The following is a 15,266-nucleotide window of genomic DNA, read 5'->3' on the forward strand; positions in this document are numbered from 1 at the left end:
ACAAGACGTTTTCATATCATCATCTAATGTATATCGTTATATCGAACAGCCCAACATGGCAGCATGTAAAACTAATCAGAAATTCTACTAGTTTAATAATAAATTGTCAAAACTCATAACTGGAGCATATTTGTCTTCTCTCTCATAAAAACCCTTCGAAGCCCAACACTGACATATCACCATTAGATTCCATATATTTTATAAGGAAACTGCTTATTTACCGATCCAGCAGCATTGGTATTTATTACTTTATGAGGCTACTTGAAGAATATCCAGTGTTCCACCTCCATGAGCATAGCTGAAGTTTCTCAGCAGATACTAAGCTGAGTGGATCGTGCCGACTTATATTTTGAAAGTTCAGCAGTACAAGAAGAAGTCAGGGGTCAGTTTAAGCCTGTGGTCGTACATGCGACCCGGTGATAATAATTTTACACTTTGACCCTGAGTTATTTGCTCAAGTGTCCTTGAACTGAACTGAGCCCCGGCAGGTTCCAGGAGCACCGCTCTGTAGCTCCACATCGACGCTGACCTCCCTGCAGGACGGAGGACAACAGCACAGCTCCACAAATACACGTGCAGTGTTTGTGGAAACCAAACACAGAGCAACGCTGTACTTACTGTGATGTTCTTGCACTGAAACACTAAAAACATTCACAGAGAAAATTTATGTTGACAAACAAACTTTACTTTTTTAAAAACACCCAGAAAAAAAAAAAGAAAAAAAGAATGATTTTATTTGAACTCCATCTATCCTGCAGCTAAAATGAGAATCAGCAAGCTGTGGAAAGACCTGTCACGACCGGCTCAAGCTACATCTACTAGTTAGGCCGAACGAGCTTGAAGCTGGAGTTGCAAAAGTTGCCGAAGGGGGTGAAAATATCATAATGTAGAAGTGTGCTCATTTATAAACACAGAGACCTCCGGTTCACTTAAATAATGATCAACACAATCTACCAAGAACAGTGTAAATTAACGGGTTGAAAACAAACAAATTTAGGCCATTTTTTGGCAGTTAAAACCAAGGAGAGGCAGATTTAATACGTCCTGATACGAGGGGGAAGTCTTCAGGAGTGTGACCTCTGCTTAATACAACTCTAATTACATATTTATAACCAGTAGATTTGTTTTGCTCTGGTTTCCAGTGTTATATTTTTCTTTGCTTATCACTTATTGTTGGTTTACTGACCGGTTTCCATTTACTGTCATGCGTTTCATCTAAACGCCCCCATATCCCCTCAATAAAGACAATTACAAAGCATTTTTATGATAAGTAGTTCCTGCTAATGTCTTAATGTCGTAAACATTTATTAATTTCAGCATCTACTGCTGCCGCACATCTTTATGTAGCAAAAAACACGGGGGAGACAATAATCGGACACGTATTCAGATTACAAAGGGAAAAAAGAAGAAATCCTTTAAGCAGACAGATGAACTCTGTTGCAGTAAATTATTAATGAGCAGGTGTGCTACTGTCTACTGCTGTTTAAATGAGGGTAGGTAGGCTAACAGACACAACTTCCTGGATATGATGCAATACAGTTCAACAGCACATCCTGCAGCCATGAAGTTGCGTCAGTAACTGAACATTATTGTAACTCTAACAGAGCAGTGAACAGGTCCCACCTTTGTGAGTTTAGAAACATGTACACCAGCGGTGCCTAATGAGCCACATTTTTACATATGACACATAAAAACTTAATCTGCTTTTCTCCCGACCGCACAAATCACATCAAGTATGAGCAAAACCTCATCCGAGCCAAGCAGCTGTGTGCCCGTTTGTATCATGGAACAAATGTGTTTCAGAGGTCAAATAGAGGAGGGGCTCTGTGACACTACAGCATCATGCTGAAGGTGGCGCCTACGATCATTAGTCACACTTTACTCTGTAGGATGGAAACCAGTAAATCAATGAAACACCTCAACAGGCAGCCCATGTAAACACCTCATTTGGTGTGATGCTTTACTCCGCTTGTTGGGAACGATTACATTATGAGCATGCAGATACAGCCTCGGTGGGCTACACCATCCGTAACGTATCTTACTGATGCACGGCATGTTGGATGAAAGGGTGGTTTCCTGCACTGCATTTTAACGGTTTTCAGTCCAACATCTGTCGGCCTGGAGCCAAAGAAGAAACTAAAACTTGTTCACAGTAAAAAAGGTTTCCTGATTTACGGCTCCTACACGAGGCGTTTTTATCAGGTTCTGTGTCACCAAAAAACATGCACAGTTTAAACATGCCCCAGTCTCCCCTTCAACATATCCTTGGACAGTACTACACCACCTTCAGCAAAGCTGCTACTTTCAGACTGCTGCCCTGAAGTCCCGGCTCTGTCTGTCTGTCCCACTTGTGTGTCTGGGACGTGATTGGACCTGTTACAGTGTCAAACCGCAATCCTTCATTTTCAATCCTAAATTACCAGAGAAGACAAGGTGATCCAGATCTGTTGAGTGACCCAGAAACATGTGGAGTGCTCATCCATCACCCATGTTTCACAGTTTTGCACTTTCAATTCACATCTGGAGTGAAGCCTTTAAGCTGATCAGGTTCTATATTCTGTCACGTATTCAGCCTTACATAAATAAATAAATACACCAAGCAGTATTTGAATCTGGTGGAATCATCATCATCTTGAGTGTGAGAGCCACTCAGACCCTGTGAGGGTCACAAACATGTGCCCCCCTGTGGGCTTCGATATGGCAGGGGATTCCAGCGAAACTCCTCTAAAGACGCCATAGTTTGGGTTCATTTCACAGATGCAGATGTTTGCTCTCTGCCGGGGCTCCATAGTGAAAGAGCAGATGTGCACATACAGCAGTGGCCTGAACAGAAACTCGGGCAGCGCTGGAACGCTCCTGAGCTGCACGACCTTGTTATTGAAATCAAAGACGGTCTTTGCAGAGACGGCCGTGTGGCAGACGTTTCTGATCACACCTCGCATTTATGCAGCCTTCAGGTCACTCAACACACTTAATGCTTAGATGTGATTCTGCAAAGTGGATTTACTAAATGATGTAACGTGTTCATAATGGGAAAATGGTGAGTTAGAACTGTATTAGATCCAGGAGTGAAATATACACTAATGAGGCAAATGATGATGAAAAACATGAGTGGATGTTTCTGGGCTTATGATATAGAAATAATCAGGTACCTCAGTTTTTGTTCGCCGCTTACTCCTCCTGAAAACACAAGACTTTGAAAAACAGGGGAAAAGGTGTTAAAATGTTACAATGTAACATGTCGAGTATTCTACAGAGTATTCAACGTTTAGAATATAATTTGGATAAAACACCGAGTACATTTCCTTTAACTGTGTTCTTGTAGTAAAAACATCAGTATTGCACCCTTTACTGTTTATTCAGCTGAGTAATACTACTACTGCACATTCACCCAGTGTATATACTATATGTAGATATATATAATGTTCTTCCTCGTCCCAGTCAGCTGCCAGAAACACCTCACCTCCCTTCTTTTGATGTGGAAAAGATCTTTACTCCACAATCTCATTCTTTGGATTAGCACCCACAGCTCATGGCTATAGGTGAGGGTAGGAACGTAGATCAGCTTTGTTTTCATGCTCAGCTCTCTCAGCTACAGCAGCGAGGTGAAGTGCCTGCATCACCTGCTACGCTCTCCCCTCACTCGTGAACAGACTCAGAGATGCTTGAACTCTTCCACAGGCACCAACTCATTTTCCATCTGGAGTGGGCCATCCAGCCTTTTCCAGCTGAGGATCGTGGCTTCAGACTTTCATTTGGCTTATTTTCTTCAGCGGCACTTCTCACTCGGCTGCAAAACCTTCCCAGCACAATCCGAGGTTTGCTGCTGTAGAAGGACAACAACTAATCCCTTTATATTCCTGGACTTCCAGGACTGTTTGTTAACTGACTAAACTAACAGTGTGTTAACCAATACTAATGAGTGTGGCTCCTGCCTTTAGCCTGATATTTACTGAAATGTCAGCTGTGGCGTTTCTGGTAAGTGTGTTCGAGTCCACAGGTTATCCACCCGTCACGTCTGTCTTCTTAAAATTCACCTGCTAATTTGAGGTTCTCTGCACAGCGAGGAGAGGACACACGAAATATAAACACTTAACTTTTATCTTTGTGGGCAGGTTATCAGAGGAGGATGCACTGACACGGTTTAATGCTTCCTGGCTTTTTAAAAAGAAAAATTTTTTTACACTTCAGTTACAGGTGGCCTATGACGCTATGCAGAGTCTCTTCAAGACCCAGCACCCCAAAGGGTCCCCATCTCCCCGCTGCAGTCATGTTTTATGCTCAAAACAAATAGTTTCTCTCATGTGTGCCTGGAGATGCGCACACTCACTATTATAAACATTACTCACACAGGCCTGAGGATGTTAATATTAACACTGTGTGCAGTATGTGCATGCCATTGCACCTCAATGTTCAGCACATTCTGTTGGAAAGCCTCGACCATTGAATTTAGCCAAGGAGAAAACAACCTGGATGCAGCAGAAACGCGGCTAAAGATTTAAAGGCTTGTGTGGCTCAGGGAGCAATAAGGTCGGTGTCTTCTGCAGCCAAGAGACTTTTTTTTCGTTCTGCTCCATTAGAGCTGAAAGGTGTGTCTGTACTGAAAAGTTATTGCAGTTAGGATCAGGTAGTCATATCAGGAAGTCTTCTATTTGGAATTATTGATATAGTTTGTTAGAGGAAAAAAATATTGCATTAATATTTTTTTGCTCAGTTTATTGCAGTGTGGGGGGGGGAGGTTTGGTGACATTTAGATAAAATAGCAATATACCAATGTTATATACACAGAAACAGATATTTAAGACACTAATATAAAAACCAGTAAGAACAGAAACAGAGACAGCTGATGGCAGGGTGTGTATGTGCTGCGTGAATATGGGTGAAATCTTAGAACCCGATCTTGGAACTGAAGTAAATGAATGTAAATGAGACGTGACGTAAAAGAGTCAATCAGAAATGATACTTGAGGATAAATAATGTTTATTAAAAACGCTTCTTTTACTGTATTTACGTGATTATTGTTCATTTTGATTAATGCTGCCATATGTATGAACAGAATGAGCTTGTTTTATGTTGATGTGTTATGGGTGTTGGGGTGTGTAGGACCACACAAAGAAAAGCTGAGCCTGAGGTTGATGATAACGGGGATGCTGATCACGCGCGCACACCTGTACATAGTGTGTGTGTGTTCCTGTCTAGCTATCTTTGTGAGGAGGACCGAAATCTGCATTCTGCTATACTTGTGAGAACCAACAGTCACTTGTGAGGACACACAACCCGGTCCTCACAAATTTGAAGGCATTTAAAGGCATTTTTGAGCCTCAAAATGTGGTTCTAGTGTCAGGGTTACAATTAGGTTATGGTTAGGGTTAGGCAATCATTTTTAATGGTTAGGGTAAGGGGCTAGGGAAACCATTATGTCAATGAAGGTCCTCACTAAGATAGCTGAACGGGGTTGTGTGTGCGTGTGTGTGTGTGTGTGTTCCTGTCTAATGAAAGACATTAGTGTCAGTGAACTACATATCTCCTGCTGTCGGTGGCATTTAAGTTCTAAAATAAGTCGCCCACGGGTAACATCAGTGGCCGCGTCCATCTTTACACCATCTATGGTAAAACCCCACCTAACAACATGGTTTATACTGTGAGCTTCGAAATGACACATCCATTGTTAACAACAGTGATTGTAACGTGTTTGTTTGTAAAAAGATGCACACTGTGTATTCATACTGCTGCCACTTTTCTCCACATCACCCAGCTCCGACACTGTACGGCATCATTTGCAGGCTGTTGCAAAACTGAACTTCGCACTGATCTTTTTAAACAGGCTATAATTAAAAATTCTATTTTGCTCAAATATTTCCTAGAGCCTACCACCGCTAATATTTAATTTATTATTTACTAACCAGTTTAAAGCTGAAAAGAGCTCCTCTACGAATGACCCTTGCTAAGTTTCATTTTTACTCGCCACGCTCACGTCGGCTTTCAGATCAAGAGGGAAGAGAAATAATTGCTAATCTATTAATAATGTGGCAGATAAGCACTAAATCAAACCTCAAATTCCACCTCTGACTAATCTACTACATTTGTGTTGAACATGAAGGTTTTCCTTCAGGAAACTGAGCTTAATAAAATAAAGTAGCTGACACTGTGAGGACTTCATATATCTGTTTGTTCCCGACCCTCAGTCTCCCCGTGACCTCTGTGAGGCTCTATTAAGAGTGATCCCATTAATCAGTGACGAACCTGCTCTCTGCCTGTGCTCTCAGCTGGATCAAAGATAGGCCAAGATCCTGCCGGCACACAGACCCGCAGAGAGACAGATTGAAGGGCCGATACACAACTAGTCAATTACAGAGCCTCTACAAGATCCAGCGAATATCCGCTACTCATTCCCTACCCTAGGAGAACATTGGCTGTGAGTCACTTTAAGCAATACAAAAACATACACACCCTATTGTGGTTAAAAGAACAAGCACTGCCTTGTTTCAATGCATGTAGTTATATGTTAAATGGTGGGAGAAAGGATTTTGCTACCACGAACATAAGTTGTTTCTGACACAGCGTCACAAAAAAATAAAAATAAGAAAGCCAATGCAGCCACAGTACACTGTAATCCACTCCACACTGGATGCATAGGAAGAGTAAATGTCAGTAACTGAAGGCAGGTTGTAATAATTAAAATGATGGAGGAAACAAACCTACATGTGGGAGCACAAAGGCCTCACACGGCCTTCATCTCAGAAAATGACTCATCTTTACCTCCAAAAGTTGATTCTGTTCATCTGGACGTAGCGTTTTGTGGGAGAAATGTTTTGCCACTCATCTGTGACTTCTTCAGTGTCAGCTGACTGCAGGTTTCCCCAATCTTATAAACAGCACATTTGCATAATGACTGAGACCAGCCCACTGAAGGAACAAAGGGCTGGGAGGTCAGTTCCTTAATCTTAATAATTCTCATGACCATTGATCATCATCCCCGGTTCAAAAACCACTGACCAAAGCCCACGAGTACCATTCACAGAGAGTTGGGGAATGGCTGCAATCACAGCAGCCAATGCATCAAGACGACTCGTCTTTACTCACTCTGCAAAGTTTTAGACATGATGTTACGGTGACGACAGAAACTGAACAAATTGTTCTGCGCTAGTATCTAAATGTACACACTTTGCTCTGGCTTGTAGTGCTCTTTGTCCACACTGCCCAGCTTGGGACACAGAGAGATTCCGTCTCCTTTGATATAATCAAACTAATAAAACTGCTGGCGCTCAAAATACCACAAAGATATAAAATTCTGAAGCAATGTCACTTTCCAGAAATCATCAAAACAAATACATAAAACATGAATCTGCAAACCTCACTGTTTCAAATTAAAACGTATCTTTCTACCAATCTAAACCCACCAACCACATCACTGCTTCACATAAAGGAAGTGTGCATCCACCTATGATGTGGGGAGAGACAGGAGGACGTAAACATCCCTCCCGTGGTATTTGCAGCCTTTCCCAGCCAGAGGAAAAAAGACAATAAAAATGCATATCTGACTATGGGGCGAAACATCACAGCTTTAATGGAAAAGGCTCAAAGAGAAACACCTGAAGGTGTTACGATCTGCAACATTTCCAGCTGATAACAATGTTGCTTTAGTGGCAGAACCATGACCTGATCTCCTTACCTGCAAGTTCAGATGCCACAATGTGTTTTTGGTCTGCATTAAGTCAAATATAAGATAAGTCAAGATTTTACTGGAGTGCAGTCTAAGGACAACTATGGAGCTGGAAATTAGCATAACAAATCCACTCTGAGCATATCCCTGTTAGTTAGTACGTCCTACATGTCAGAGGTAATGCAAGGCTTTATTGTGCAAAGACAATAAAACACAGCGGTGGATGAGCACGGTGCAGTAAGTGTACACACTTTAAAAGACGCCCGATGAAGCTAATAAGAGTTGTTCTAATGGAAGCCAACATTACGAGCACAGTGAGGTTAGCAGTAACTGTCACCGCCGTGTCAGATGCTGCGCTTTTTACCCTCCCTCGTTGCTTCTTAGTCTGTGTTCCTATCCGACAGCCCTACCCACAATCCCTCCTCTTTCATCTTGCCATCCAAACTCCCTCCACCCCTCGTCTCTGCTCGCGTGCTACTTTTATCTTCCTCTTCTCCTCTTTCCTCCCTGCCTCCCCTCGTTTCCTCCTACCATCCTCTCGACTGTGCTGTTGTGTTCCTTCTGCTGTCTCTTTTCTGTGATTCCCGTCTGCCTTGTTTCTTTTCTTCCTTCCTGGCTGACACTCTCCTTCCTTACTCTCAACCAATCTCTCAATTTTCTGCGCTGCCTCTGCCTCCCTCTGCACTTTTCCTCAAATTTATACTGGCCCAGTTCACTCTGATTTTAAAACTTTCCTCCCCCTCATTTGTTTCCTGTATACCTTCTTCTTCCACAACCTCCCGCCTTATTTTTCTGTTTGCACAGATGAGGACGCCTCCGTTGATGTTTTCTACTCCATGAAACATTTGGGCTTTAACTGAGGATTTTTATTAGACTGTCTCATTGTTTAGAACAAACAAACAAACAAATAAATCTAGTGCAGAATTTGTCTCAGCGTCTCTGTGAGGGTTTTTTTAGACTGCCTTTTAAAACCGGTGTTCGTGTTCATAAATGTTGACTGAAGCGCCCCAGATACGAGAATAAAATCTGATGTAACGTCACATCGGTTCAGCCCCTTCCCAACACAAAGCCATTCATCTTTTTTTTCATTACTTCCCTGCCTTCTGTTTTTGTTCCAGTTTTCTCTCTTGAACTGAGCCCAGTCAGCAGAACAACAGTCATTAGTGGAATTACTTTGGGTTCCATCGCACGGCTCTTACCCCGGTGTAAGTACTCCTGCTGCTGGTACCAAAACAGCAGCAGGAGTATTTACACCTGCTGTAAATGACTCATCATTTCTATATCATGACTCTTCTTTACTATGTCATGTATGAACACAGATACATTTATGCTGCTGTTACTGTTACAGCATGTACAGCTATCACTGCTGAACATGCTGTAAATATGTAAGGAGTAATCGTGATCATCGTCATAGTAATACATGTATAATTACAAAAGGCACACTAAGAAGTAGTAATGCTATAAAAATGATGAATGAAACACTTGCTAATACCTTCCCAGGGGTATGAACCCTTACCAACCTTAATAATGCTTAATATTGTAACATTATAACAAAGTGCTGAACAAATTCAAACACATTCTAGTAACCACTAACTCTATTGCAATCCATTTTATAATAATGTGTGTGTTCTTTGTTTGTGGTCTGCGTTCCCAAACATCTGGTTCTACTGGAGCGTTCTCCCTCTATAAAAGGGCATTTTCCCACGTGAGTACAGCTGTTGAAGGTCTCGGTTTCCATATAATTTGCTTGATGTTATAAAATCAGATTTAACTAACTGGCGCACTGTCAGGAGATGAGAGAGAAGTATGGGGCCAAACCAGCAGCACTGGTGTCACAGCAGTCACCTCAAAATAAGTTCTATTGTCTGTTTTCCATTGAACGGCATTAATAGTATTGTCCAACAGACGTGGTCGGACGACACGACCGGAGCTCTAGCTCACACAGACCATTACGCGGTCTCAGCGCCGAACACTCGAGTACCTCCTTGGCACTACTATTGCAAATAATCCTCTGCCCTACTCGTCCGCCCTTTTTTAACCCCAATTTTTAAAAGTCTGAGTGAAGAACACATGAGTGAGGAACATCTTAAGTTGCTTCATCACAACATTGAATCATTTAGTTTCTAAATAGCTTTCCTCCTGGTACCAACTCAATATGATCTTCATCTTTTATTCAACAAGGTGCGCTTTTTGTGGAGTGAAGAGGGCTCGAGTGCCATGATGGATCAGGCAAATGGAGTCTGAAGAGCATTTACATAAAACGTATTAATTCATTTTTTAGTTAGATTCAGTTACAAAACTACGACAACAACCTGAGGTGACTGCTGTCATTAAAATGCACGTCTTTGTACACTTTATTTTTGAGAAATGCACTTCTCCCACAAATGAAAGCTGCCTTCTACCATCACCATGTTCCCTTACTATAGAGGTAATGAGTCTTCATCTGTGAAAGCTCATCGTCCTATTGTTGTTTCAATGTTTGAGAAATCTCTGTAAACCAAATTTCCTTTAACATTTGGTTTTACTTTTCTCTGTATGGTCAAAGCCCAAATTTGATCCTGCTTGTTTACATCATCCTTCATGCCCTTGCTCTTGGTCACAAACAGTTCCTATTGTTGCCTGAACCTGTGAAATCTGCTGTCAAACAGTGCCAACGAGTCCATGAGCAAGGATGTCAAACTGAAAGATATGATGACCACAAAAGTGAGTTGTTTTCACAGCAGGAGAGGAACGTGTAACAACAGTGCAGTCATGTAGGATAGTCAGCTTTTATACGAGCTGCATGCTGCTGCTGTCACTGTGACAAAACCTGAATGTGTGGACGTGCCAGGATAAGGTCGAGATGTTAAATATAGTCCACAGTTCTACATCACAGGAACCCCCAAACTAGTTTTTGTTGTGGACTGATCAGAGTCGTGCATTTTAACAGAAAAGTGCAAAACACACCAGAATTCTCCCAATGAAATCGCCTCCATAAACAGCTCCTCGTTGCTGCAAAGCGTCAGTGTGATTTGCTGGACTGAACTAAAAACCAAATCCTACTAAAGGGTTCGAGCGATGCTGCTGCTTTAAAAGGTTCGTGCATTTTCAGGACTTCCTGTATAGAGAAGAGAGATCTGAGTGTAAAGGCAAAGATGTCGACCTACACTCATCCTACGTTCTTACCACCACCTACAACCACGAGCTCTGGGTAATGACCAAAGAAGACGACATTTCTTAACCCAGACACGGCTTAGAGCTAACCTGACCCGACCCCAAAGTTTGGCATGCTCTAAATGGGAAACTTTACTGTTGGGTCTTAACAAAGCTGCTTTTAAACTAACTTTGTCAGTAGTAAACTTAAAAACACTGAGCACGTGTGAGTATGAATTACTGCCATAAGGCACTTTCATGCCTCAGCACTCTGGATTTATCAGCGCCTCCCAAACACATTGCCTCTTGTGATTATATGGAAATAAGGACAACGTGGCGTTTATAGGAGCAACACGGTGACAGGTCTGGAAAATTGCGTCTAATGTTATTGAGAAAACCAGAACACTTCAGTGTGGCAATATTTGGAAGCATATAAAAATAATACCCCTGATCCTGACAGAGAAAGGAAACGCCGACTTTGGGCTGAGTCGCCATCAATTAAAAACAAAACAAAGAAATATTTGCAGTGTGTTATTTTTCACTTTACATCAACATATTTTTAAAAAATTAGTTTCTTGAACACAGCCATGTTAAGTTTTCAAAATAGTCTGTCAGCGTGACAGAAGGAGTGAATGATCTGTAACACACAGGTCTGCAACAAGCATTAATCTTTTGGGCCAAAGACAGGAAGAGCGATACGTCGAATGAAGCGAATAAACTGCACTCGACCTCGTCTGCTTGTGAGTGTGGGGTCGTTTAACGTGTTCTCAGGGGGGGGAAGTATGAGTGTTTCTCCTGGTATTTATGATGAATGAGTGTCATATGTGGCTGCTACATGTGTTGGTGTTTATCATCTGCACTGAATGTGTTACATCTGAAGGAATCACTTGGATAATGTTATTGGCGCTACAAATGAACCGTACTCGATGTTTAAAATATTCTATTTCCATATTTCGCTCTGAATGATTGTTATGTTCTCTTTAGATGCACACACATTGGTTTTGCTTCCTCTCTGCAACAAACTGAAGTTGTACAATTTAATGCACCACCAGAGGTGTGTGCACGTATTCATGTTCTCTTTAATATTTACATGTGCTTCCTTAGGATTGGTCAAAGCCAACCGAGCGACCCAAGCGCAGGTCCACAGTTCTGCTCAGCTTCCAGTGCAGTTTCACTTTTCTATACATGCCTCCGTCTGAGAGCCGTTTCTACGAAGCCCCTTCAGCCCACTCTGGGACTGGTTTCCAAGAGCATCACAGAGCATCCGCGGCGCTGACCATTTCACAGGATGAAAACTTATGTGATCCGTTTCCAGATGGCACAGATGGGAATGGATCGACTTTGTTACTTGTGTGAGTCACACATTGCCTACACAGTATGCAGACTACACGTTGAGCTCCTGGCAGTTACATGGAGCTCTTTGTGGGAAATATGTTAAATAAAAATTACTTTTTTTTTTGGTCCTTGAAAAATCTTTTCTACTGGACACATTTTATGTGCATCTGTGTTGTGTGTGGTCATTTCAGGAAACATTTACGTCAGCAAAACTTCTTCGTCACCAACCAACCACTCAAAGATCCAGCAGAGCATTAAAAACACCAGGAAGCTTTTAAATTAGCAACCAGTCAAACCCGACCGAAGCGCAGACTTTTAGCTTTCATTTAAGGGCTTCTGTGCATCTGTGTAGAAACTACAGACATTTTTTATGGAGCTCGTCTGCAGGACTGAACCCACTGCCTTCCACAAAGCTGTGAACTGAAGTCTTGCCTGACAAACACCGTGCATGACAGTAACACAACAGAAACTGAAACAAGCAAATCTGGAAATGAACTGAAGTGAAATTAAATGCAAAATAAAAACTTGAAATGAAATAAAACTACAAACCAACTAGAAAAAACAAACTTGAATAACTGCTGCTGCCTGCTTTACTGTTAGACTATGAAGTGCAGAAATTCCTAGAAGCATAAATTGACTTTCACGTCACAGCTGTTCGTTTTCTCTTTGCTGGAGAGAAAGCAACAAATCTAACACTGTTTACAGCTGCTGCTGCAAAAGGTACGTGTTAGGACAACCATGCTCAGCCTGCACCGGCTGGATTAATGGAGCTGAGAGAAGATTTTCTGAACACAACATGGTGGAGAAATAAACAACCCTCACCCCTGATTGTACCTGGAAACTGTAGCTGGATCACGGCTCAGGCTTCTGTGTGCAGTTGGGTTTTTCCCCCATTTGATTTATTTCTGGGAAACCTAGAGGGACGCACTGTTACGAGTGTGGGTTCATTTAAAGTGTGATGTTTGCGTGCGCACTATTTTTGCACCTGTTTGGAAATGTGGGAAATATTAAATGCAACGTTCAGCCAATAACAAAAACAAACCTCCTAATTTATGATTTTTACTTCCTCGATAATCCTGATGACGAGCAGCTTTCATTTTACTGGTTCTTACCTTCTCCATCTCGCCGCTCTTCCTCTTGCGTGCTGAGCGGGTGATTTTGACGGTGACGGCGCCCTCCTCTCCCTGCCGGCGCAGAGCCATGCGGTTGGGCTGCAGCGGGCTGAAGGAGATCTCCAGCTCAGGCCGAGGGAAGCGACTCATTCTGCCCTCCTCTGTGGAAATCTCAGAGGACTCCAGGACTGACGGACAGCCGCTCGAAACCTGCGGGACCACATGTGGGCTTAAGGTCAAGGGTCACTTCATCATCACTCCAGAGAGAAATGTCACAAGGTCTGGCGATCGAGGCTTCTCCGCCTGTTACAATAAAGGTGTCGAGGCCAGTTGGCACAAATGCTGAGTGTTATCAAATCAAAAAGCCGAGCCATCAGCTGTAAATCACCTCACATGGAAAGTGACCATGAACAGGCCAATCAGAAGTGATGTGGGTTAAAATAAGGAGCGACATCACAAAAGGCACAGAGCCACGGCAGCAGCGAGAGCAAAAGCACGTCACAGCTGTATCGTAATAAAAATCTCTGCAGTAAGTGAGACGACTCTCACAGCACCATCATTTAAACATGTGACATGTAGTTAAGTTTCCATGTTGTTTAGATGTCATTCAGCTGAAGCCCCGCAGCGTTAAACAGTCTGAGAGCGAGTGAGGAACAATTAAAACAACAGTCAAATTCAACCTGGTACCAAGGCTTTGTACAAGATGTAATAGTGTGCAGGTTAATGGTTTTAAAATGACTCGCAGCTAAGTGGAAAAACAAGGAATAAAACAGCTACATAAGCACATTTCTCAGTGATGCTCATGAAGGAAAGACGTTTCTAAAAACTGAACACCTTACTGTTGTCGTCCCACAGAGTCGAGGTTTGATGGATCGTCCAGGAAACGTGACACTAACAGATTAGTCGCTATGTGATGGTTTTTATGTGTGTCGATGATAATCTGCTCAGGTGAACATTTGGTGTGTGGCTTAAGTTACCAAGGCGATGCACCCCAGCAGGAAGTCAAACAGCTTTGTGACCCTGAAAACTCAGGGTTAACCCTAAAGTCACCTCGCTGAGCCCCAAATCCTGCTTTGTAGCACACGACCCACACTGAAGCAGACAGCGACTCAAAACAGTTCCGGTTATGAAAAGCACATCACGACAACTTCTGAAGTGCTCATCTGCACGCCGCGAAAAGACTCGCTGACGAGGAAAAAAAACAAAGGCCGTGCAAAAATTGACACTGAGCATAAAAGTCGGCAGAAATGAAAGAAGCTTGTGTAGAAATTTGTTTTTTCTGAGAGTGAAAGATACGGGAAAAGTTGCTGCATGCAGTCCTGCAACTTGTTGACCTCTAAAGGCAGTTTATCACATATCTGCATTCCAGGAGGTTCAGACATGCTGTGAAAGGCCTCAGTCAGCTGGAACCTCGAGCACGAACGCTTTAAAACTGACTTCACACGTGAATCTTAGATTATTATTTTATATGTGCTGTTAGTGTTTACGCAAAATACTTTGGATTTGTTGGTTTATTCATTTTGGATGTAGTAAAATCTCAGGTGTTGTAAAGGCTGCAGACAGGAATTAGTGTTTGGCCAAACACAGCAGATTAAAAACTCATCAAGCTGTCTTCTCTTTGAAATTGAATTTGGACAAAGTCCAGAACTGGCAGAAACCAATTGGCTTCTAGTGCAACCACCTACAGTCTAAAGTCAGAGCTGGTGCTCTGAGTGCCTGATAATGAGGACTCCAACAGAAGCCTCTTTGGTTTTTCTTCTGTTTACTGCAGGCTGGAGAGAGGGGAAACAGTGACGCCTGCTGGAGATCCGTCGCAGGTTCGAGGGAGCATATCCGCAAACTAAGTTGAGAGTATGTATTGGACAACACCGTCAGGGGTCTGTTAGATCCAAAACTCGTGCACCAAAGCACCCAGAGCCATAAAGAACATTATGAACTCACACAAAGAGCAAAGATGCCACAGAGGGTACGGCCACCACAGGAAGAACTGTGGTGAGTTCAAACTTCAAAGTTTAAACTTAATC

At 42.5% G+C, this 15,266-nt stretch overlaps 1 protein-coding gene across 1 annotated transcript in view; it reads right to left on the reverse strand.

Moving 5' to 3' along the window:
• kif20ba (kinesin family member 20Ba) overlaps window positions 1–15,266 on the reverse strand; it is a 55,840-nt gene that overhangs the window by 11,794 nt on the left and 28,780 nt on the right. The window contains exon 29 of the mRNA XM_013913454.1: window positions 13,243–13,452. Within this exon, the coding sequence (XP_013768908.1) occupies window positions 13,243–13,452 (210 nt within the window). The remainder of the gene's footprint in view (window positions 1–13,242; window positions 13,453–15,266) is intronic.

The sequence above is a fragment of the Pundamilia nyererei genome, unplaced genomic scaffold (genome assembly GCF_000239375.1).
Source record: "Pundamilia nyererei isolate P.nyererei 1_Seehausen unplaced genomic scaffold, PunNye1.0 scaffold00133, whole genome shotgun sequence".
Classification (NCBI taxonomy): Eukaryota; Metazoa; Chordata; class Actinopteri; order Cichliformes; family Cichlidae; genus Pundamilia; species Pundamilia nyererei.